The sequence below is a fragment of the Carassius auratus genome, chromosome 2, assembly GCF_003368295.1.
Source record: "Carassius auratus strain Wakin chromosome 2, ASM336829v1, whole genome shotgun sequence".
NCBI classification, from domain to species: Eukaryota; Metazoa; Chordata; class Actinopteri; order Cypriniformes; family Cyprinidae; genus Carassius; species Carassius auratus.
Genome location: NC_039244.1, coordinates 27,009,804 through 27,033,440, shown reverse-complemented (window position 1 = coordinate 27,033,440; position 23,637 = coordinate 27,009,804). Strand labels below are relative to the sequence as shown.

General features: G+C 37.9%; 2 protein-coding genes across 2 annotated transcripts in view; one reads left to right on the top strand and one right to left on the bottom strand.

Moving 5' to 3' along the window:
• Positions 1-4,278: 4,278 nt before the first annotated feature.
• LOC113038771 (parafibromin-like) overlaps positions 4,279-23,637 on the bottom strand; it is a 29,258-nt gene continuing 9,899 nt past the window's right edge. Inside the window, exons 11-17 of the mRNA XM_026196418.1 lie at positions 11,663-11,720; positions 10,431-10,466; positions 9,054-9,141; positions 7,800-7,961; positions 7,048-7,148; positions 6,824-6,965; positions 4,279-4,733 (exon numbers count right to left, since the gene is read on the bottom strand). Of these exons, the coding sequence (XP_026052203.1) occupies positions 4,697-4,733; positions 6,824-6,965; positions 7,048-7,148; positions 7,800-7,961; positions 9,054-9,141; positions 10,431-10,466; positions 11,663-11,720 (624 nt within the window). The 3' untranslated portion in view covers positions 4,279-4,696. The remainder of the gene's footprint in view (positions 4,734-6,823; positions 6,966-7,047; positions 7,149-7,799; positions 7,962-9,053; positions 9,142-10,430; positions 10,467-11,662; positions 11,721-23,637) is intronic.
• On the top strand, positions 17,204-21,897 carry LOC113038780 (beta-1,3-galactosyltransferase 2-like). The gene is made up of 2 exons (XM_026196430.1): positions 17,204-17,433; positions 20,552-21,897. The coding sequence occupies exon 2, from the start codon at positions 20,613-20,615 to the stop codon at positions 21,783-21,785; it is 1,173 nt and encodes a 390-aa protein (XP_026052215.1). The 5' UTR covers positions 17,204-17,433; positions 20,552-20,612; the 3' UTR covers positions 21,786-21,897.

The window sequence follows — 23,637 nt, the reverse complement described above, 5'->3', positions numbered from 1 at the left end:
TGATCCTCTCTCTTCCTTCACGTAACTCCTCTTTTATCCTTCTGGATCTCTTCCGTGGGACTCGAGACCGGTGAGTGGCCCAGGTGTCCCTCATTTCCAATCACTCCACTGGCTGGCCTCGACCCATTCCCACGACTCTCGGCCCCGCACCCACTCATCACACCTACAAAGCTCACTCACTATAGGCTTTTGGCAAATCGGACCATGCCCCCATTTTCCTCACACCGGAAAATAAACAAAGGCTCATTCAAGAACCCCCAGTGCAGAGGTGGTGACGCGCTGGTCCGCCCACTCTGAAGCATGCTACAGGTGGCTCTTGATGATGTAGACTGGGACATGTTCTGAGCGATTTCCTCTGACATCAGCTAGTTCACGGATGTAGCATTAAGCTTTGTAAACACACTAGCAAAGCAAGCAACTGAAACAGTAACTATAAGAATCTTCTCATACCAGAAATCGTGGGTGGACAGAACAATCTGTGCTGCAGTAAACAAAGGCACTGCTGCGTACAACGCTGATCTCTCGTAGGGAAACATGAGCGAGGGGCCATGGATCAGCGTACAGCATATGTATGATTTCCATCAGCCAATATTTCCCTTAACCATCACGGAGCTACCAGTATAATTTTCAATCCCTCCTTCCTCACTCTGTAAAGGGCTGGGGATATCGACGAAGTTGATGGGAACACGTAAAGGAGAGTGAGAGGCACCAGCGCATCTATTCCCAGAGGCGCACTCTTTCAGAATAAAGAATAGAGGGCATTGAGCATTGTCCTCTGTCAACATGTGTAATGGGAGTGATCTTAAACCTCCCTGTGTTTATGTAAGCCACAACCACAGTGCTGTCCATTCTCACGAGAACATGATGATCTTTCAGAAAAGGGAGAAAATACTTAAATATGGTCAGCATTTCCAGGTAGTTTACATGACAGCTGACCTGTCCTGCCCCCATGAATTTTCTGTGTTTAATTTTAATTCCAGCTTCTGTATATGTTCTAGGACCATAGCTGTGTGATCTCTCGCTTTGTGCTTCAATTCACTAGCCAATCGTCTATGTAATTAGCAAGAATAAAAAAATTCCTGTGGGGTAGATATATTCTTATGTTAAAATATGCAACCTTCAAGTCAATTGGGGTAAACCAATCGCCTGAGCACAGTGTAGTTTGTATGAGCATTCTGAACTTAAGTTTTCTTCAGGATGAATTTGAAACATGGTAACAAAATGTATAGACTTGTGGCAAAAAAATATAAATAAATCCCGTGTCCAGGGACTATTATTCTTTTCCATTCATTGTTCATAGAGCTCATTAATTGTAGCGGTGCCTCAGGTGTTTAAATAGATTTTGTTATACATTTTACAGGTTCACACATACTCTGTCTGCAGTGCGTTTACAGTATGTGTATGCGGTGCAGAAGCAGCAACGAAAGTGCATTAATGTAACACGAATGACCATTAAAATAATGCATGAGTGCGAATCTCTCTGTTCGCACCTAGATTTCATTAATTTTTGCATTTTTTTTCTAACCTTTTACCGTGTGCAGTGTGAACGCTCTGATCTGTTAACATGGGCTCGGAAAAAAGGCACATCACAGACAGTGTGTGAACCTGGAGTTACGTAGGCATATGCCCAGTCTGTTCTGTTCTCACTTTAGGCACGTTGCATTCTGATTGGATCGGATAGCATATTGTGGGAGGTTAAGGCCGCAGAAAATCATGCTATAAAGCGATTTAGAATTCGTGCACGCTCAAATCGTGATTTTATGACTATTTCTATTAATTGCACAGCCCTAGAATGAACTGGCAATGAACAGAAAATAATTTGGGCTCGCACCGCTCAGCAAACCGGGAAAATCAGATCCAGTTAGAGCTCAGCAGTGGGTAGACAGTCAGCAGAGCAAGCAGTCAGGAGGGAACATGTTGACAGCCATTTATGTTCACCCTGTTTAGTCATTTATACATGTTTGAATTTATTGTGCCGTAGCATATGCAGCAAAGACATCTAGGATAAGTTGGTGGTTTATTCTTAAACCAATCAGCAAGCTCAAATAGTGGAAATAGTATTTATTTTTTGTCATTTAATTATATATATGAAATGATGTTATGTTATGACTTAAGGCCAATTTATAGCATACGCATTGACGTGTACCATACGTTGTACCCTTCGCCGTACCCTGAAGTGCACCTCCTTAAAAATGTAACTACGCGTCGCGACGACGCGGAATGCAAGATCTGTGATTGGTCGGCTTGGTAGTATCACGTTTCCTCCTACGGATTTCTGGAATGATCTTCTGCACCCTGGACCGGCCGCCATTTTTAAATTCCGAAATTAGTAATTTAACTAAAATTAACAGTTTTTGGACCTCAATAAGCTCCAGCTCCAACATGATCCGCTCTCTTTCAGTCGCCATTGTTCGTAGAAGCCCGTGAGGATCGAGGAATGTAAACACAGTGGAACCCGCTCGCTTCAACTAGCGTTTCGGCGGTGTAACTGTAGAGCAAAACAGACATACGCAGAAGTATAAATGCTCACGACGGCATCGCCTACGACGTACACTCGACGCAGAAGTATAAATTGGCCTTTAGACATTTTACATATATTAACAATATTATTTATTTTAATAGTAATTGGCGGCCCACCTGTACCACCACAACCCACTAGGGGGCCACGGACCACAGGTTGAAAACCAATGCCGTAGGTATTTGTTCAGTGCATGAAGATCTTATATGGGATGGAGAGTTCAAATCCCTTTTTTTTGGTATATCGAGTAAAAACCCATTGTGATCTTCCTCGGGTGGAACCACTCTTACTTCCCTTTTGTTCAACAGGGGACTAATCTATGATTAGAAAATTAACTAATCATACTCGCACCCGAGAATAAATTATTCCTTTGAACTGCAGTCTGTGACCACACTGAACTGCTGTCAGTACCCAACAGGACTGTGTGCATTCGGGTCAAATGTGTTTGTGGCCTGTATTGTTGATGTGCGAACACTTAGCACCCAAGACAAGAGTTTACGTGGCTCATCATGTATGCAGAAGCGATGACTTCCTGAGGTGGTGTTATGCTGTGTTCTGATTATGTGTTTTGCAACATTTGTTGAGGAAACAGCAAAAACTTTATGGAACTGTGAGCATGTAAAGTGCTTGTGACTAGTGGGTGGGTGTGCCTTTTACTTTCTCACCACCTGGTTGGATGAAGGGCTTGCTGATCCAGGTGCTGTAGCAGGTGGATCATTTTCCTGGTCAAGGCAGGTTCCCGCTCTGGTGGACCTCTCTGACATACTCCATTCACACGCGGTCTCTGCCTTGAAATGCGATAGCTGAGGGGTGGGCCAACTGTATGTAACCTGTGCAAAGGTCTGCCAAGGAGGTGAAGGGGGCGTAGGAGGCATCTTCCTTGCTCATCTCTTGTCTTCTCCTCGCTTTTGCATCCATGTTTTTGATTTAAATAGTTTAATTTTAACATTTGATGCAAAAACACAATAGCCTAAATTGAGCTTTGTGAAATTAACAGGCTGCATGAGAGTGATCATGGAATAGCATATAAAGCATTTCCAGTTATTTCTGTAAACAAAGCAGCGCTGCTCTAATAAATACTGCATTATACAGAGGCAACACGAAAAGAAAATACCATCTATACTTTTCTGAAGATATTCAAATAAATCTCCTCGACCAATTGTAATTGACTTAAATGGTTACATAATTTAATAAATTTTTAACCAGTTCAGGGTCCATCACATCCCTACTTAAAATAGGCTTTTCTGAAACTGAGGAAAAAAAAATACATCACAATTTTTTTATACTTTTTATTATAATTTTTTTTATAATAATCCACATTCAACAGAAATGTTTAAAAACAAACATTACTTTCAAACGCATTTATACAAAACCATCCAAAAAAAAAAAACCAGTGTACCCTTGTAGAAAACTGACTTTGACTTATGGAAGCAACTGCAATTTCCATTTCAAAAGTTCTTAGATGCAAGCAGAACTTGGGTTTCTGGGTTAAACTGGGTCAATCTCCAATATACTGCTGAATTAGAGAGCAAATTCACCATGAACAATCTTAAGTACAGATTTTATATAACCACAGAATTCTGGTTATTCATATGCCTGCAGGATCTGAACAAAGCCATCACTTCCTAAACCACAAGGCCTTACTCTAATTTTACTTACATTTACCATTCACATTTTTGCAGTAAATGTCAATGCACCACTCTACACTTCATAGAACAGAAGGCAGAATGCAGAAAAAAAAAAGAAAGGAACAAAGTGAATCTATAATAACGAGATTTAGACATAGCAGTCATTTTATTTATATCAACAGGTCACCATTTTCAATGGCTTTTTCATCCAGCTCATGTTTTACAAAAAACATATCAAATATCTCCTTTTGAATCTGACTTGATCACCAACTGCTTTACAATCGAAAAATACAAATCTACTGAGAAAACATGACAAGGACCAACCCAAAGATCCTAATTTCCTCTTGCCCGCCCTGACCTGCTCATCTACGCGTGTAGGAAGAGACAACAAATCATACTGGTGTCAGCAGAAAGTGAAGCGGATTGAATTCCTAAGTGCTTTCAGGAAGGCTGAGAGCATCAGGTGTCTAGTAGTACATCTTGACCGGTCTCTGGAGGGAGGGAAGATCTCAACAGTCTCGATATGCTGACCGGTGGATGGCCAGCAGTCTCAGAACCTCAGATGGGACTTGTGTTTGACCATGTATCTGTAGAGGAGATGTACAGATGATGAACTATACATGATTACTATAAGGGTTGAAAAATACATTCAGGTTCATAAATATAGGGACATCGACAATTATAATCTTTTTGGCTTTATACACCACCACAATGGATTTGAAATTAAACAAGATGTGCTTTAACTGAAGACTTTCAGCTTTAATTTGAGGGCATTTGCATCCGAATCAGGTGAATATACAGTTTGTATATGTGCCTCCCACTTTTTAAGGGACCAAAAGTAATGGGAGAGATTAATATCATAAATTGTTGCAAATCCTTTGCAGTCAATTACAGCCTTAAGTCTGGAAGACATCACCGGATCATCATCCCTGGTGATGCTTGTGATGGTTCCTGCTTGTTCTTGGGAAATGTTCCCTTCAGTTTTGTCTTCAGCAAGTGAAATGTATACTTAGTCAGATTCAGGTCAGGTGATTGACTTGGCCATTGCATAACATTCCACTTCTTTCCCTCAAAAAACTCTGGAGAGTGTTCTTGATCTGGCCAACTGTTGTGAAGGGGGTTTTCTTCACCAGGGAAAGAATTCTTCAGTCATCCACCACAGTTGTTTTCCATGGTCTTCGGGGTCTTTTGGTGTTGCTGAGCTCACCGGTGCGTTCTTTCTTTTTAAGAATGTTCCAAACAATTGATTTGGCCTCACCTAATGGTTTTGCCATGTCTCTGATGTTTTTTTTTTTTAGCCTAATGATGGCTCGCTTCACTGATAGTGACAGCTCTTTGGATCTCATATTGGGAGTTGACAGCAACAGAATCCAAATGCAAATAGCACATTTAAAAAACTCTGGACCTTTTATCTGCTCCTTGTAAATGGGATGAGGGAATAACACACACCTGGCCAAGGAACAGCTGACCAGCCAATTGTCCCATTACTTTTGGTCCCTTAAAAAGTGGGAGGCACATATACAAACTGTTGTACACCGTTCACCTGATTTGGATGTAAATACCCTCAAATTAAAGCTGAAAGTCTGCAGTTAAAGCACATCTTGTTTGTTTAAATTCAAATCCATTGTGGTGGTGTATAGAGCCAAACAGATTTGAATTGTGTCGGTGTCCCAATATTTAACCAGACTACCTTAAAATAGATTTATAAGTGGTTTAACTGAATTCCTGCACACTCAAGTACCTACTAAAGGCACCACGACTCAAGTTATATTTTAGCAGGAACTACAAAAAGGTTGGAAACATTTTCACATTATAAACTTGAAAGACACTATGCAGCGATCAAAAGCATCTTAAGCATATTTACACAGACCAAAAAACTCAAATTTGATTGAGAGAAAATAAAAAAAGTGGGCTACAGGTCAAGGCAAGATTCAATAAGATGTAAATGAATGCCTCTATTCTGCAACGATGGCAGTAAAGGCATGTTGTTTTCCATTTTACAAAAACGCTGCTTTAACTGTAAAGTTTCCTGGAAAAATAAAATGAAGCATATGAACTGTTTTAATTTGATAATCAGAAATGTTTCTTGAGCAGTAAATCGTCATATTAGAATGATTTCTGAAAGATCATGTGACGCTGAAAACTGGAGTAATGATGCTGAAAATCCAGCTTTGATTAAAGGAATAAAAGGTTTTCTATTTTCATACACACTAGCAGTCTTTTTTTTTTCACTTCTGCTCACCAATCCTGCATTTATTTGATCAGAAATACAGCAAAGGCAGAAATATTGTGAAATATTTGTACTATTTGAAATAACTGCTTTCTATTTGCATATATTGTAAAATGTAACTAATTTCTGTGATTTTAAAGCTATTTTTTCAGCATTATTAGTCCAGTCTTCAGTGTCACATGATCCTCCAGAAATCATTTTAATATTCTGATTTGCAGCTCAAAAAACATTACAATTTAAAATGGTTTAGTGATTTGTCAAGATTTTGATGACTAGAAAGATCAATATTTATCTGAAATATTGAAATTAAAAGCTTCTGTAACATTATACACTAGAGCATTCAAAAGCTCAGCGCCTGTATAGTCTTCCAGGTGCATCCAGTGTGTGCCATGCTAAAGGTAGACTGAAAAGTCACTGTTTGACAGACACAGAAGTTGCAATCCTGACCTGTCCAGTGTTTCCCAGAAGCGGAGGAAGACGGGCCGGTCCAGGTGTCGTTTGTGGTGGCTCAGCTCCAGCACAGTCACGTCCCACTTCTGTACGTTTGGGTCCATCCGTGCCTCGTCGTACTTCAGGTGAAAGGCTCGGACTAAATGAACATCAGCATGAATAAAACACACTCTTTCCTTTATGTAATCAATGTGGTGTATAGTAAATGTGCTGCGTCTCACTTTTGGCAAATATGTCCACGGGGGATCCATCAGGCAGAAGCCACGGCCAGCCCTTGAACTGCCAGGCAGGACCCTGGACAAACACTGCCACTACACGATCCCTGTGAACAAACAACAAGAATAATCAGTCATTTATGAGGTTTTGGAGGGGTGAAAGCATTGACAAAACAATGGCATTTAATTAAGATTCTTAAAATCACAACATAAATATTTTAGTCTATAGGTTTCAGTTGAGCATCACTAAGCATTACTCCTAGCACATCACAGCTATCAAATAATCATAATAAACTGTCTCTAATATTATACGTGTCTTAAAACCTCAAAAAGACTAATTAAACTTTAGAGCATGTCGCTAAAAATATACAGTTCATTACATATTCTTTATATTTTTACTTAACCAGTTGGGGGTGTCTTCATTATTTAAAGTATGTCTTAATAAATCTGTCATGAAAAGGTATTAACGCCACAGCTTAAATGTTTACATAAAAATACAATGAATTGTTCATTAAAAAAAAAAAAAAAAAAAGTGTATACAAAGATTGACTTAATGTGCAATTTAAATGTATACAACTCAGCTTAATTTGAGTGTTGATTATTTAAAAATACTGCTTTTATTGTTTTTGGCAAAAACAAAATTCACTACTCAATAGGTTTAAGAACGGATCTATCATTAACAATGAACCAGGCAAATCCTGTTGATAACACCATGCGTTTCAACTATAAATCACAGATAATGTACTAGAGGAGCTCACCAGTCCTGTGGGGCGAGTTTGAGCGGCTGGTCGATCACTCTGTAGGGTACTGTGACACTGATAGATGCACCACCAGGCTGAACCTGATCTTTACGTCTCTGCAGCAGAACCTCGTTGTCCCGCTGAATGCCCTGCTTCTTCTTATCCTCTGACGTGACAAACCTGACAAGAAAAAACTATTAACAGCCAGATAAAGAACACTTTATACTATGGCTGTGCAACTAATAATTAAAAAAACAAAAATTCTATAAGAGGCTACAAGTATTTTGTTTTAGTTGTAACCGTAATTTGTCATTTTCAAGCCATCCCGACTGAAGCAGCAACCTCACTGCAAGTTTTTTTTTATCTTCCACTCCGCTCCATCCACGTTAATAAAGATCACACTACAGCCACATGTTTAAACTCCAGCAGAGCTGCTTATTTCATCTTAAGAAATTAACTATTCTGTAAGAAAGCAAATTATAAAGCCAATGGAACTGCATTTTCAAGCACTTTATCCAAAATCCAAGCATTTTTCAAACCCTGAAAACACTGCATTAAAATTCAAGCATTTTCAACAATTTCTAGCACCTTTAACCTGTTAAATGTTAAACCACTAGGAGACTCTGAAAGCTTCTCTTTTGTTAAATTTATAAACTATTCATCTTACAAAATTGAAAAGATGGTTGGTGCATGCTTGGCCTAAACGCATGAAGTGTTTGAATTGACAATTTCAAAGCTGAGACTCTTATTCATTTTTATTGTTTCTTATAAAAAGTAACTAATCTCAGTTCATTATAGGATGCGAGGAGCACTACAAATAAAGTTTAGTGAAGTTGTTTGGTTTGGCAGACACTGCAGATTTTTTCATTAAAGCTATAATACCCTAACCAAGTGCATAAACCGGTTTAAGCTCCCCTTCAGGAAATCAAGCTCACAAACAGACTAATCATCTCACATTTCTGTTTATCACCATTTGTTGATTGTCAAAATCATATCATCAAGTCAATCTGTTGTTTTTACTTAACCATCTTCCTCGTTCCATTATAGTTCTGAAATGGATTTTCCCGAGACTATAGAGGAGGAAGTTCTGAAGAACATCTGATGCCCAAGAACAGCTGGTTTGACAACTTGCTCCTTTCATGTTGTCATAAGAATGGTTTCATTTCAGTTTGACAGAAAACACCTCCAACAATAATGAGGGATATGTGTTGTTTGATAAAAATAAATAATTAATTATTTATATTATATTATAGTAGTATTATTAGCACTTACTTGAGGTCCTGTAAGAGTTCCTTGGCATTGAGCATTGTGATTAAAGATGTTGTAGCTGCAGGGATGATGATAATGGGAGTTCTAGAACCTGGGAAAAAAAAAATTGTTAAAAATAAACTAGCTAACTGCAGGGATCTTGCAGTATGATAAATGAATAATAAAAAAAAAAACATTTTAAATTCTGGTTTTTACTCTGGATGTTCTAGTCAACTCTAATTAGAATATACCTTTAGACCAATACAAAGAAAGGATTTTTAGAAATCTTGTCCAACTGAAAAGTATGAGCATGTATAGCACTCAATACTTAGTTGGGCTCCTTTTGTCTGAATGACTGCAGCAGTGCGGCGTGGCATGGAGTCGATCAGTCTGTGGCACTGTTCAGGTGTTATGAAAGACCAGGTAACTCTGATAGTGGCCTTCAGCTCTTCTGCATTGTTGGGTCTGACATAACATCTGACTTTACCAATATTATTTGTTAAAAATTATGTAGGAAAAGTAATAGATCAATTTATGACAAGAGTGCACCCTCAGAAATCTACATTACAAAAGGAGCTTTGACCTTTGTTTAAAAAAAAAGACTTCCTCGTTGCCTTTTTCTCTATCACATTTTAGAAATCATCAGAAGTTATATATCACTTGAAAACATAAAATCTCAAAATTCATCCTTTAAAACCCATTTTAAAATCAGACATTGCATTACCATGTAAATGGCACATCAAAATCATGTTACAAAATGTTTTCAGTCATGAATTGTAAAAATGTAGGTTTGTATCATGCACATTCAAGTGTATCTTCAAAAAAGTGAGTGACAGTTAACAGGTTAAACCAGGTACTGGAAGCTTTGGCACTGTGTTCAAGTGCCAAGTCCTGTTGGAAAATGAAGTCTGCATCTCCATAAAGTTGGTCAGCAGCAGGAAGCATAAAGTACTCTAAAACTTCCTGGTATACAGCTGTGTTGACATTGGACCTCAGAAAACACGTCTTGCATATGTCTGTGTGGTTCTTGAAGCACTGACTCCAGCTGCAGTCCACTCTTTGTGAATCTCCCCCACATTTTTGAACGGGTTTTGTTTCACAATCCTCTACAGGGTGCGGTTATCCCTATTGCTTGTACACTTTTTTTTTTAACCACATCTTTTCCTCCCCTTCACCTGTCTATTACCTCTCTGTGAACAGCCAGCCTCGTTTGCAATGACCTTTTGTGGTCATATATATATATATAGTCATCTTTTAGATTACATACATTCACACTAGAGAAAGATGTATTAAATACTTACATTTTCCTGAATTCTGTCTCCATATCCTCATGTGCTTTTTTATTTTGTTATAAAAATAAAACAATTTGATATACATTTGTTAATGTTGTTAAAGACATACCTTTCTTTTGGTTAGGCGGTGGTCTTGCTTGAGAGACTAAAGACAAGAAAGAAATAAGTAAATAAAAGAAAAACACTCCATATATGGACACATTGTAAAAGAAAATTAGTAATAAGTTATACACATGCTACCACTATGAAAATTTGTAGTAATTAGATAAATATATTGGATATTTTATACGTCAAACTAAAATGACAGATGTGACGCATGATTATTTGTGCTTTCAAATGCCATCTCAAACTCAAAAGAACATTAATAGTTTATCAAGAAGTCAAAATAGTGTCAAAGCATTCTACAAGGGTTATTACCTTTCTGGACATGGACAGTATACCGTACATACATTTTCAATGGAGGGACAGAAAGCTCTCGGACTAAATCTAAAATATCTTAAACTGTGTTCCAAGGATAAACCGAGGTCTCACGGGTTTGGAACAACATGAGGGTGAGTCATTAGTGACATTTAAATTTTGGGGTGAACTAACCACTTAAGTGAGCGATTAGATGATGTTCAGATTATTTTCTATAAATACTCTTGATATTATGTGGTCAAGAAAAGGGTGAATGTGAAGTGAGTAATTTCTAACACCACTATTGTCAAATGGAATGATATCAAATATCAAAGTAGAAGAAATTACTTTAAATTACAAAACATAAGTGAAATAGGTTTAGCTCAGGAGCATAAATGGTTCTCATAGCCTGAAAAAACAAATCTTGTTGCAGTTATGGCTGCAAAAATGATTCCCCTTTTAAAAAGTTACAGAGAAATTAAATAACTAGGGATGCACGATATTATCGGATCAATATCGGAATTGGCCAACAATGGCTTCAAATATAAATATTGGCATCAGCCCGACATGAAAAATGACACTAAAATGTCTTGCCAATAAGGGGAATACACCAACTTGCATGGTCTCTTACTGATTAATATAGTTTATGTATAGTTATTTTCAAATCAACGTACTGTCATTACAAAATAACTTTATTATTGCTTATTTAATTCACAAACAAATAAGTTATTGTTAAAAACTAACCAAAATTAAAAATAATAATTGTTATCGGCATCAGCTATAGGTCAAAATGAGTTGAAAATTATCAGCATATCGGAAAGAAATCCAATATTGTGCGCATCCCTATAAATAAATATCTATAAGTGATAACATCATGTATGGAATATTTTAGCTGTATCGCATTACATAGAATAATTCTTTAAACTTCAAGGAGTTCATCCATACCTGGTCTGGGAACAGGCTGCAGAGCTGGTGTTTGGGCCTTTCTAGCAGATGCACCTTCCTACAGAAAAAAGAAATCCAGAGAAAATGCCCATGAATGACGATGGTGACTCAGGTGAGGAAGATGCATTTCAATTAGCCTAGTTCACAGGCCAATCTGTGACAATATACCCTTTCCCACTGCATACAACATATACACGCATATAAATGTATTATAGATTGGGGTGTCGAACTTAATAGTCTTTTCAGTGCATCACGATGCATATAAGGACCATTCGGTTATGCGTTCAGTAATAGACCATAAACCATTATAATGTAATGACGCTTTTCTGACGTCATTAGTCACGGTAGCATACATTAGGCGCATTCGCCTTGAAGTGCTGCTTCGCAGAATGACCAGGGTATGACATCAAGTACTGCAAGAGTGATAGAGCAGACGGATCCTTATGCTTTTGTGATTGATGTCATACACTCATCCTACGTGGCGCTGCTTAATATCAGACGTTCCTAATGGCAGAGGGAGGCGAGACGCAAGTCCAAGTAATAAAAGATCCAACTACTTTAAAAGTCGACATCTGGCCACATTTCGGCTTTTAAGAACAACTTGAAGACATAAGCTGTTTAAATCATGTCACGTACAATTAAATATGTAGGAGGCAGTGATGGGTAAATGAAGCCTTGTAAAACACTGAGGCTTTCCTTTGTTTTCGGGAAAATATTTAAAGCTTTGAGTCTCTCAAACCGTGGCATCTGGTGGTTCTTAAAAAAAAAAAAAAAAAAAAAAAAGAGAAAGATGCTCCGTAACGAGGCATCTACCAGTGATGTGCGGGTTAATGTATAAACAACCAGCACCCGAACAACATTTTCAACTAACCGACCGCAACTCGGACGGCAAAAAAAGAAAAAGAAAACTGTACCGACTCGCTTCCTGAACCACATTTTTTAAGGGTGTACTCACACTAGGCACGGTTGCCATGAACCGGGCCCGAGTACGATTGCCCCCCTCCCCACTCCCCCTCTGGCCTGCACTCACATATAGCGTTTCAGCATTCGTGCCGGAGCACGCTTACGTCATTATGGTGCGACGGTTTCGGGATAAACAGGAAGAGCGGCGCTCTCTGAACGCAATGGAGTACATCGCGGTGTTTTCTTTGTGGATAATTTTGTGTCGTTTGGTCCACAGCCCTCTCACAACCTGTTGTTAAACAGATGCGTCGCCTTAGTGGCGCGAAAATTTTCACGTAATCGCGCTGCTCGTATGAGGATGTTTGCAATGTACCAGCTGAAGTGCAGCAAGGACTTTGCAGTTTTTAGTTTTTATGCGTTTTGCACCTCTGCCGTAGACCAAAGCGACCCTTTCCCTGGCATGTTGGTTTTGGAGCGTCGCAAAACCGTGATGCAACGCGTCCTTTTCCGTGCTCCGGCACGGTTAGCGCTCACACTGCATGCGAACCGCGCCCGAGTCCAACTGAACCGTGCCCAATGTGAAATGATATGATAATCATAAAGAAGCAAGCTCATTTATTCTCTACACAAACACTGCTTCCAATGTCACACTAGCAGGAGGTAATACTACTAACTTACGAAACCAGGTCAGGTACAGACCATATGTATATATATATGACTGCTTGAAAGTAAAGACAAAATTGTACAAATGTGAAGTCAAATTGAAAATTGAGGACGCAGCGCATTTTAAATGCATTGCGATTATAGATAGATAGATATAAAATATAAAAGCACATGTGCAGCTCAAGTACAGCATGCAAATAAAACGTTTCACTGGCTAGGCCTTCAAGCACATGCAAATAATGTACTTTTGAGATTGCAAATAAGTGCAGTGTCTCGTGAGTGTAACTCTACCGCTGAATTGACATTTAATGTGAATGTGTCTCTCCAGTTGCTTGAGGTATATGTTGTGTTTTGTTAGTAAATGTTTTATTATATTGCTAGTGTTGCCTCCATTCGCTATTACATTACTTCATATATGCACCTGACACTGGTGTCACTTAGTTTTGTAACAAGAGCCCACACTTTCGTTTCACTCTTGCCGAAATAACTGACTCCACACACACACACACACACACACACACACACGTACCATTCAGTGAAGGGAAAGGATGAGCAGCAGCTTCCAATTTCCAATTTGTTAAAGATTCAATTTATTAAAACAAAATTAATGTAAGGTTTTTAACTAATTTTGTAAGGTTTGTGCCACTGCGGCTCTTAACTAACAGTACTGGTAATTACCAAAATAATTATAGCTTTCTATATTGGTTAGACCTGAAATATGCTTAAGCTTTTTAGTAATAGTAGTAAACTATTTTTAATGCTATAATTATTGTTATATGTGAAAGGCAGAAAAAAAATGGTCAAGTGCTTTAGTGTTTTTTTTATTCAGATACCCAATTAGTCAAAAAGTACATAATGCCAGCAAGCATACAAGCTGTTGTCTAAGGAGGCCATTTTTGTTATGTGAATAAATACGATTTAGTTTTCAGTTTATCAAGTCAAAATTACATAGAATTTGTAGAATTAAATTTTTTGACAGATTCCTAAAATTTGTGTTTCGCCTTATGAGAGGTGGTCTAATAAATTGATTAGCACTATATGTTTTCATAGCATTCAGTTGGCACATTTGTTTTAAGGACATTGGAAAATTTTTAGATAAATACTTAATAAATGCATTATACTAACTAAAACTACTACTTCCACATTCTGCCCAAACTCATATAGGTTTTATATTAATATTTTAGCATGCAATATAGAAAGATCTATCACACACACAACATACCTTTAAATTAAAATTAAATAAAACCACTTATTTTAAGAAACAAGAACATTTCATCAAATGAAACAATGATCATATAATAATTGTTTATAACAACTTACAATAACTTCATAGAGACATTTATATAAATCAATTTAGAAGAATCCTTATTAGGGTTACTAAAGTAATTCAGTCAATAACAGTGAGTGATTTTCTCTCTTTCTTTTGTTGCTTGATTAATATTAATGACACAGACAACAGCAACTTACTCAAGCTGCTGTCCCCTTAAAACTGAATGCTCTGGTTCATTATACGGATACACATCCGATATTCTACAAACTATTTTCATTCACTTAAAATGTAACCAAACGGGTACTTGTCAAACAGGGCAGTTCAGCATAATGTTGTGTATTCCTCCATTCATGCAACGTGACAGAGCTGAATTCAGTACTTGTACGCTGCGAGAGAAGCACTTTTCTGTGTGCATGATTCAGGTGTGCGCACTCAGAAAACAGTCTCACTTTGTCATTTACCTTATATCTGCTCTTCTCTTACTCCCAGATATTGACAATTTTTGAATGTTTTTTGAGAAGCGAGGCAAGTGTATGCTAGCTCATGTCCCGCTGGATAGATCAACAGACTGTTACAGTTCAAATGTGCGCATCTAAACTCCCAACCACACAGGAGATTAGTTCTGACAAGATCTCTTCCCAAACAGTCCCTACCAAACATTTTCTCATTTTTATTAATGAAAATGCCAATAGATTTCCGTCAGTTTGTCATTTTAAAATGAATTTTTATTCTTATCATCAGTTTAAAAAATTGATACATTTATGAAAATTGTTTAACGAAATTAACGCTGTTCCACACAAAACTTTGACTAACCCGATCCTACCGCTTGCCTATCATTCATCAACCTAAAATTTGAGCAAACATGATGCACTTTCTACCGTCTCGGTCTCTGTGAACTTGAGTCTGTGTGGACTCAATGTATATTTTGCCTTACAGCCTTTTAAAAACATCTATTGAGAGTAAAATGTCTACTTTCAAAAAAATAATAATAATAAATTCAAATGGAAAACAAATGGCCTATTCTCAGATTAATCTGTATGAAACATGCTTACAGGCGAGTCTACTACTCTGGAGATGACGAGTCAGAGTCGCCGAGTTCATCTTTTAATCCGAAAACAAAGAAAGCACTAGTTTAGCAAATTATTAATATGTTAATGCATTCTGCTTACGTTTTTTTTTTCCTGACTAACTCAATCATTACTTCTGCGGTCCACTGTGGCAAGCTTTATGTGTGTGCTTGAGCACTTAGGCTACATAGTCAATTAAAGGCTCATTATAATGTTTAAATGGTTTATTAATAAACAAGGTTAGTCGACTAATGCTTCAAATGAACGACAAGTCGACCAGAAAAATCCTTACTCGAGGGCCGCCCTAGTTTTGACACGGAATTCACAATTCGATTCTATTATTTTACACAAGATTGATATTCGAATTAAATTAAATTCAATATTGATTTAGGATAAATATCAGGAAAAGGGCATGGCAAATTTTCTCAAGGAAGAAAAAAAACAAACTAAATTTACATTTAAATGGTGGTTGTCACAACTTGACAGATTTATTCTAAAATGTTATATTGAAGAACAGTAACTTTGTTTCACATCAAGCTTATTGCAGTTTTTTGGATGGGAGGCCATCTGTTCATTATCTGACAGGCTAGACTAAATTGATTCTTTGGATTAATGAATCAATATCATTTCATAAAAATAAGAATCTATTAAAATTGAGAATTTTTTTTTCAACCCAGCCCTAGTTTTAATTAAAAGAAATACCAGTAAAATTTAACTTTCCATTTTTTGTTGATAATTCAAAACTTTGCATGCAAAAGAGATGTTTGAAATTAAGAACCCTAATATTTTGTGAATGTAAAGGACAATCAATTTCATATAGAAAGTGCGTCAGCAGCATAATAAGCCCCAGATACAGATCCCCTGTAAAGACCTTGTCTCAGACAACCACCAGGACAGGACCACAGGAAACAGATGATTCTTCTGCACAATCTGACTTTGCTGCAGCCTGGAATTGAACGACTGGTTTCGTCTGGTCAGAGGAAAACTGATCCCCCAACTTAGCCTGGTTTCTCCCAAGGTTTTTTTCTCCATTCTGTCACCGATGGAGTTTTCTTTGCTCAAGCAGGTCACATGAATGAAGGGGTGTGTGTGTTTGAAGATGTCAACAGGGCTGTGTTCACACCTTTCCCCAACTCCTTTATTTCTTAATGATCAGAAAAGCAGACCACAAAAAGGAAGCCGCACCCTTGCAGCCGATCATCACTGTATGTGAAAGAAGAACGAAAGTATACCAGAAATAGGAGTGGACTGCTTTGCCTAGCTCTGAATCGCGTTTCAGTTGATCTTGGCAACTGAAATAGTTAACCCAGGAAATGCCTAAAGCCAAGCTGGGAGAGATCATCATCTGTGAATTCTGCAGGAAGAGGAGCAGCAAATCAAAGAGATGAAAAGCAAAGGCTTGACAAATCATAGGAGTAGGAACACCCTACAGGCGTTATAAAATGGTACAATGGGAAAGCATACAGCTTATATTTGAAACCGTACTGACAAAACAAAACGGTCTCATTCTTCACAGCAATCTGGGAGCAGCTAGCCCAAACTATGTTCATGTGCGTGGGCTTCATTATTATTATTTGGATGATTTGGACGTGACCAAGAATAATTCACATTGATTTCTGGCTAAACATGGAAAAGCATTCGGTCTCTGAAAGTGTACCTACAATTAGCTAGTGACAACACAAAGGCTGTAGTGTGCACTAGATCTAGAAAAAAGAGAAGAGGAAATGATCCATCAGTCACCTTTGGCTGTGTTTTCAGATGGTATTAAAAGGGGACTTTGACGAAGAAAAAAAAACATTAAGAAAACATCTCAAAATATCTTTAATGCATCACTAAAGAAAATCACACAAGTTTGGACTATTTTGAAGGTGAGTAAAGGACTGAATTTTCTCAAGCACCACACATTGATGATTTTCAATTTCATGAATATATGATTGAGCTGAAAAATGAAAGCTGTATCATACACTTGGAAAATTATGAGCTATATCACCGCTTATCGACACTAGGGGTGTGACAATATTTTAACGTTAAGAAATTTTCAAATGACAAAATATGTCTTTTAATCCCAAAGAGTAAAACAATGCAGTTGTATTTTGAAATGTTCTTAAGGAATTATTATTTTGCTAAATCAAGTAATCTACTGATTATTTTGACAAGCGAGTAATCTGATATATTTAGTGGAAAATAAACTTTAATTTGACCATTTATATATAAAGTAATACACTTGTGTCATCTAGAATGTTGCTTGATTGTGCTTCTTTGGGATGGCACAAAGCCACTTTTATGGACTTTTAAATTAAAATGTTCCCTCCTGGTGGAATGACCTCCCCAACTCAATCTGAGCAGTCCTTAGCCATCTATTTGCATTCTATTTTATTTTCATTTATACGGAGCCCCTAAAAGATCATTGTGGTGAAAAAAAAAATCTGAGTAAAAAAAAAACAATTTGGGGTGGGAAGAAAACATGTTTTTTTTTGTGATTTTTTTGCATCCTCTCGCAAAGATTTTGCATTCCCTCGAGAAACTTTGGGTTCCCTCGCAAAACTTTGTGTTTTCTTGCAAATCTTTTGCATTATTTCACAAAACCAGCTGAGCTTGGACATAGGCTACTCTTCCTGTTGTTATGTGGGACTCGACACCGGTGAATGGCGCAGGTGCTCCACGGCCTCGCTCCGTTCCCTGGGCTCTCGTCACACAGTGTTTTAGATTAAGCGTTTTATTATGGCACGGTTTTGGGACATACTAAGCATGCACTGACTATTTCTTCAAGTTCAAAACAAAACTCTTTGAACCACTCCATTCTGAACTTATGAAGCTGTATGAACCACTACAAGCTGTAACGTAAACAGGTGTTTGTCTGAACTCAACTAGTTTTGTGAGAGAATGCAAAAGTTTTGAGAGGGAACACAAAAAAAACAAAAATTTTTCCTTTAGGGGCTCTGTACATTATACAAAAAATAGCTTTTACACTAACTTGCTTTATTCTTTTTCTATTCTATCAGTTTTCTTTTTATTTATTATATTATTTAAAAGCCCTCGCTGCGTTTACTGCATTGAAGCTAACAGACTTGTTATAGCACTTTATATCATTGCTCTTTTGTTGTTTTTGATTGCTTCCATTGTACTCTATAACTGGCCGCAAATAAAGTATCGATATCAAGTACATGGTTTTATTAAACACTTAAAAATACAATACAATGTGCCTATATTATAACAAATACCTGCAGAGGGCACCAACGGCTTGGGGATGTTTCATGTGGTTCAACTACATTTAAACCCATTTAATTGTAATATATTGGCACATGCAAAGTAAGAAACTCACTTTGATACTGCGATATAGACAGATGGAACAGATGGAAATCTTGGACCATTGCATCTCGGAGCTTTTTTCAATGTGTCACGCACAAGACCAAGGCCTCTTTTTCATTCATCAGCTGCGACTCTGCAATTGGATACTATGGTGTGTGTCTTATGCTCTGACTGGCTATTAATGTTAGTTTGGCGGAGTATAAAAAAAGCTGTGTTCCTCACACATTGATAGGCAAACTCATTTAATTCAAACGTGATGATCAACAAGTGTTTTTAAATGTAGGACGACTTTTTTTTTCCGCAGCCAATCACAGAATGCTTGAGATCTGGCATGGTGCTTGAGAACTTAATGCCCTGGGTATGTGTAATCTAGATAAAAGATAACTGAGGCTGTATTTTAGACGACTATACACAGCTACAAATCTTTTGTCCTCGTCATTCATAACTGGAATTTTAAGTGTATTAACTTTGCACAACATGGTATTGGACATAGCAATAAATTCAATTATAAACAATTCGGACAGAACAAACACTTAGCCAACTTAACCATGTAAAAAAACAAACAAAAAAAAAACTAGTTGTTGGAAAGGTAAATCACATCATGTATACACTGGGTACGACAACAATTAAAGTCTGTCTACACTGGAAGGGACAAAGCAACCATTGGACATCCTTTGAATTCTGAGTCCGTACGTAATTAATAGAACGAGGCAGCAGCAGTTTACTGTTGGGAATGTCATGTCACAGCATTCAGCGTAGACAATCACTGATTATTATGGGCTCTATAGTATTTTTTTTGCATTGCGCTGCTTGTGTCCACTGTAGAGTGTTAATCCCCATTCACTTCAAGTGATAAAGCAACACAATCCCATTCTTTTTAATGGAGAGCTGGCGATTTCCGCGACAAGTGCCGCAGTGGTCATATCAACAGGAAAAAAAGACAAAAGGGCTCATGTGATCATTCTCTACTCCGCCATAGAGAAACCTATACAATGGAAAAAAAGTAGGCTCTGTTTCTCATTCATTACTGTTTGAATGTAGGGATTTGATTCATATTTATGAATTAAAATATGTAACAATATAAATTTATAAAAATATCAAGTATATATAGGCTGATAATTTAACATGTTAATTCAATTAATCACGGTGAAAAACATGTAAAAAATATAACACATTTAAGCCACTTCCCAGACCTATGTGGGTCATCTGACATTTCATACAGTTGACTGATGACAAATGAGGCAGGGCAAAAACTCACTTCATGATGGAGCCCAGAGAACGTAGGTAGAATTTCCCTAAAATTAAAGATAAGGCTAAGTGCAATATCACACGAGTGCAAATGTGATAACGGTCTTATACAACAGTTCAGAAATTAAGAAGTTAGTGTTATTTTAGACACAATGTTGTATGTTTTGCTAAATTTTGGCAACAAAAATATAAAGACAAAGCAGAACTGCTTGTCTCCAAGCAACATAGTGGCATTTAATTTCTCAATGCACAGTTTGAATGAATTGGGTGAACCATTAGGCCCGTTGGATTTGAAGCGGTGCTGCACAGACTGATCAGTGTAGGACATCAAAGTATAAGCATAAGCAGCTGTCTGCTTTCTGCAGCTCTTGCCTGTGATGATATGCTTTAAGATGAACAAGTAAAAAAAAATCCCTTTTTTATTTGCAGGTTTCCACATATCTGGACAGTTTACTCAAAGGCTTGACAAATCCAAAGAACCAAAGAGATCATGCGATGGAAGCGAAAGCACAGATACTGCAGTGTCGCCATTTTCCTCATTGTGCTCGTGTTTGTGGGAAGACTCGTTTATCAGGGTCAGTGGCACTGTAAAATCACCCAGGAGACACTTGCTGCTCAAGAGCTCCAAACCATAAAAACCTCCTTCAACTTCTCCATGACATATCTATTAAGGTTGAAGGAGCTTGAAGAGTCTTCTAAACTACTGACGTCAAATGAAAACATCTCAGCTACGGATGGAAGTTTGCAGCAGAAGTTGGAAAACTCCTCGCTTTTGAACATCAGTTTGAACGACGAGATGAGCGTGGCAAAGATACTTCAAGATGAACCTTATGAGTACATCCTTAACGAACCATTCTCATGTCTGCTGCGAGCTCCTTTCTTAGTGCTTTTGATTGCAGTTGAGCCCAAGAAAACAGATGCCAGGGATGCCATCAGGAAAACGTGGGCCAATGAAAGTGTGGCTTGGGGTTTGGGTATCATCAGGCTTTTTTTCATAGGTGTAAATCAAGACACCCAAAGAAATGGCAGCAAACTACAGCACACAATAGAAGAAGAAAGTGACCGGTATCATGACATCATCCAACAAGATTACAGGGACACTTACAACAACCTTACCCTAAAAACGCTGATGGGGATGTACTGGATCACAAAGTACTGTCCCGAGGCCAAATATGTCATGAAGACCGACAGCGATATGTTTGTCAACACCGAATACCTCATGGAGAAAATCCTAAAGCCCAAAGGGCAACAGACACAGAAGTATTTCACCGGACTTCACATGACAGGCTTCTTCCCAAACCGAAACAACGAGAGTAAATGGTATATGCCCCTAGAATTGTTCCCTGGAAGGCGATACCCCACCTTTTGTTCTGGGACTGGATACGTCTTCTCAGGTGATGTGGCTCAAAGGATATATGTGGCATCTCTGACCATACCCAGACTGCATTTAGAAGACGTTTACGTGGGTATTTGTCTAGCTAAACTGAAGATAGAGCCAGAGCCGCCACCAAATGAACATCTGTTCAATCACTGGCAAGTGCCCTACTCTAGCTGTACGTACAGCAACCTGATCACCTCCCATGGGTTTGAACCCAATGAGCTGATCCAGTACTGGCAGCACCTGCAGAGCAACAAGCACATTCCCTGCCAAACAACAGGATGAAACGTTCAATAAACAGGTTTTGTGTGTGTGTGTGTGTGTGTGTGTGTGTGTGTGTGTGGGTGTGTGTGCGTGCCAGGGCTGGGTTCTGTCAAATAAAACACCTTTTCCATTATTATTATTATTATCATCATCTTTTTTCCACAGTTATCTAAATCTTTATAATTGATTATTTTCACAAATCTGGTTGATTAAATTTGTATAAAAATATTCAGTTTTGGTTTTAAGTATTTTTTTATTTTTATATATAGGATTTTGAATATGGTCTTCAAGATGAAAAGCAGAAAAGGGTCTTCAAGATACAAAAAAAACAGTTATAATGCATTAAGAAAATAAGGCCATTTTGGTTCAACCAGTGCCTTAAAGAAAGGATCACAAGTGTAGCATTTGCCATATAAGGCCTGGTTCACAAGGGACGATTTTAAAATTGTCGGCCGATTTTCCAAACCTGAGAGACCCCACACACGGCGATAAAAAAAAATCACGGGTCTAACAGTTTTGGTCGTTCAGTGTGTGGTGTGCAGCCACACGGCAATCTCAACACATCACACACGAACCGATTTGTCTCCCGAGCATTCCCAGGTCAGACGGGAAATCTTGCAAAATCCCTCGAGATCAAACGTGACTTCAGAGTAAACAATCATGGCTGACGAAGAGGATGCAGTGGCCATAGTTTGTGCTTTGTTTTTAACGGGAAAAAAAAAACATAAGAAAAACAAGAAAAGGCGATTGTCAAAGAGGTGGAGACAACGCGAGCGTGGACTATACTTGCTACATCATGATATGGAGGAAAGTTGTTGTTTTATCTCATAGAAATGTTACGTACTACACCGATTAATAACCGTTGAAATAAACGTTCATATATTCTTTCCATGTACTCTGGTGGACTGCAGTTGTGGATATAGTTATGCCCATCGACTTTATTTGTATTTGTTACATTATATACGCCCGCTGTTTTGATTTTTGATCACCGCCTCGTCACCTCACTTTCTGATTGGATACACGCCACAGGCTGCGTGATTGTTTGTCCTCGGGGGACACCACACACGGCAGAAATATTTGATCAGATTATTTTACGATAATCGGAGCATCCTAAGATTGTCGGAAGGGGTGAATCGGGGCTAAAATCGGCCTAATTATCCTGCCGTGTGAACCAGCCTTAATAGAGAGTAAAATGGTAGTACAAAATATCTTTTGGATGTTTCTTGAACCTAGGTTCATGATAGAATTGCAGATTACGATTAATTTACTGCCATTTTGTGCACATGTAATCTCTAAAAAGAAACTGATCTGATTATAAGTACTTAAGTTAAGGAAACAGATTACATGTAAACAGTAACTACAAGGCATAGAAAGTACTACCATCAGCAAAGAGAACGGAGAATGATAACTTAAATCAGTTATATACTATGAAATATCCAGGTTATTCTACTTTGAGTCGTTCACATCCTTGGACAAGGAATCATAAATTTCTATCAACATTATCAATGCCTAAACATAACACCAAAATGAATCCGCGGCAGTTAGTAGGTACAACGTTCACATGGTGAAGTCATAATTACATGTTGTAAAAATTAGTTGGAATCTGGAAATGACATTGTGTGAACGCACGTACACATGACAGCTAATCCTGTGACTCACAAAAAAAATATCACAAGACTCTGGAATGTGCTACGAGACAATAAGCAAGAAGCTTGGTGAGAATGAGATAACTGTTGGTCTGATTATTCAGAAATGGGAGAAATACAAATTAACCCTCAATCGGTTTCAGCCAGGAGCTCCATGCAAGATCTTGATTCATTGGGTATGGAGTCATGACAAAGGAGAGGGATCAGCCACAAACTACACGGGAGGA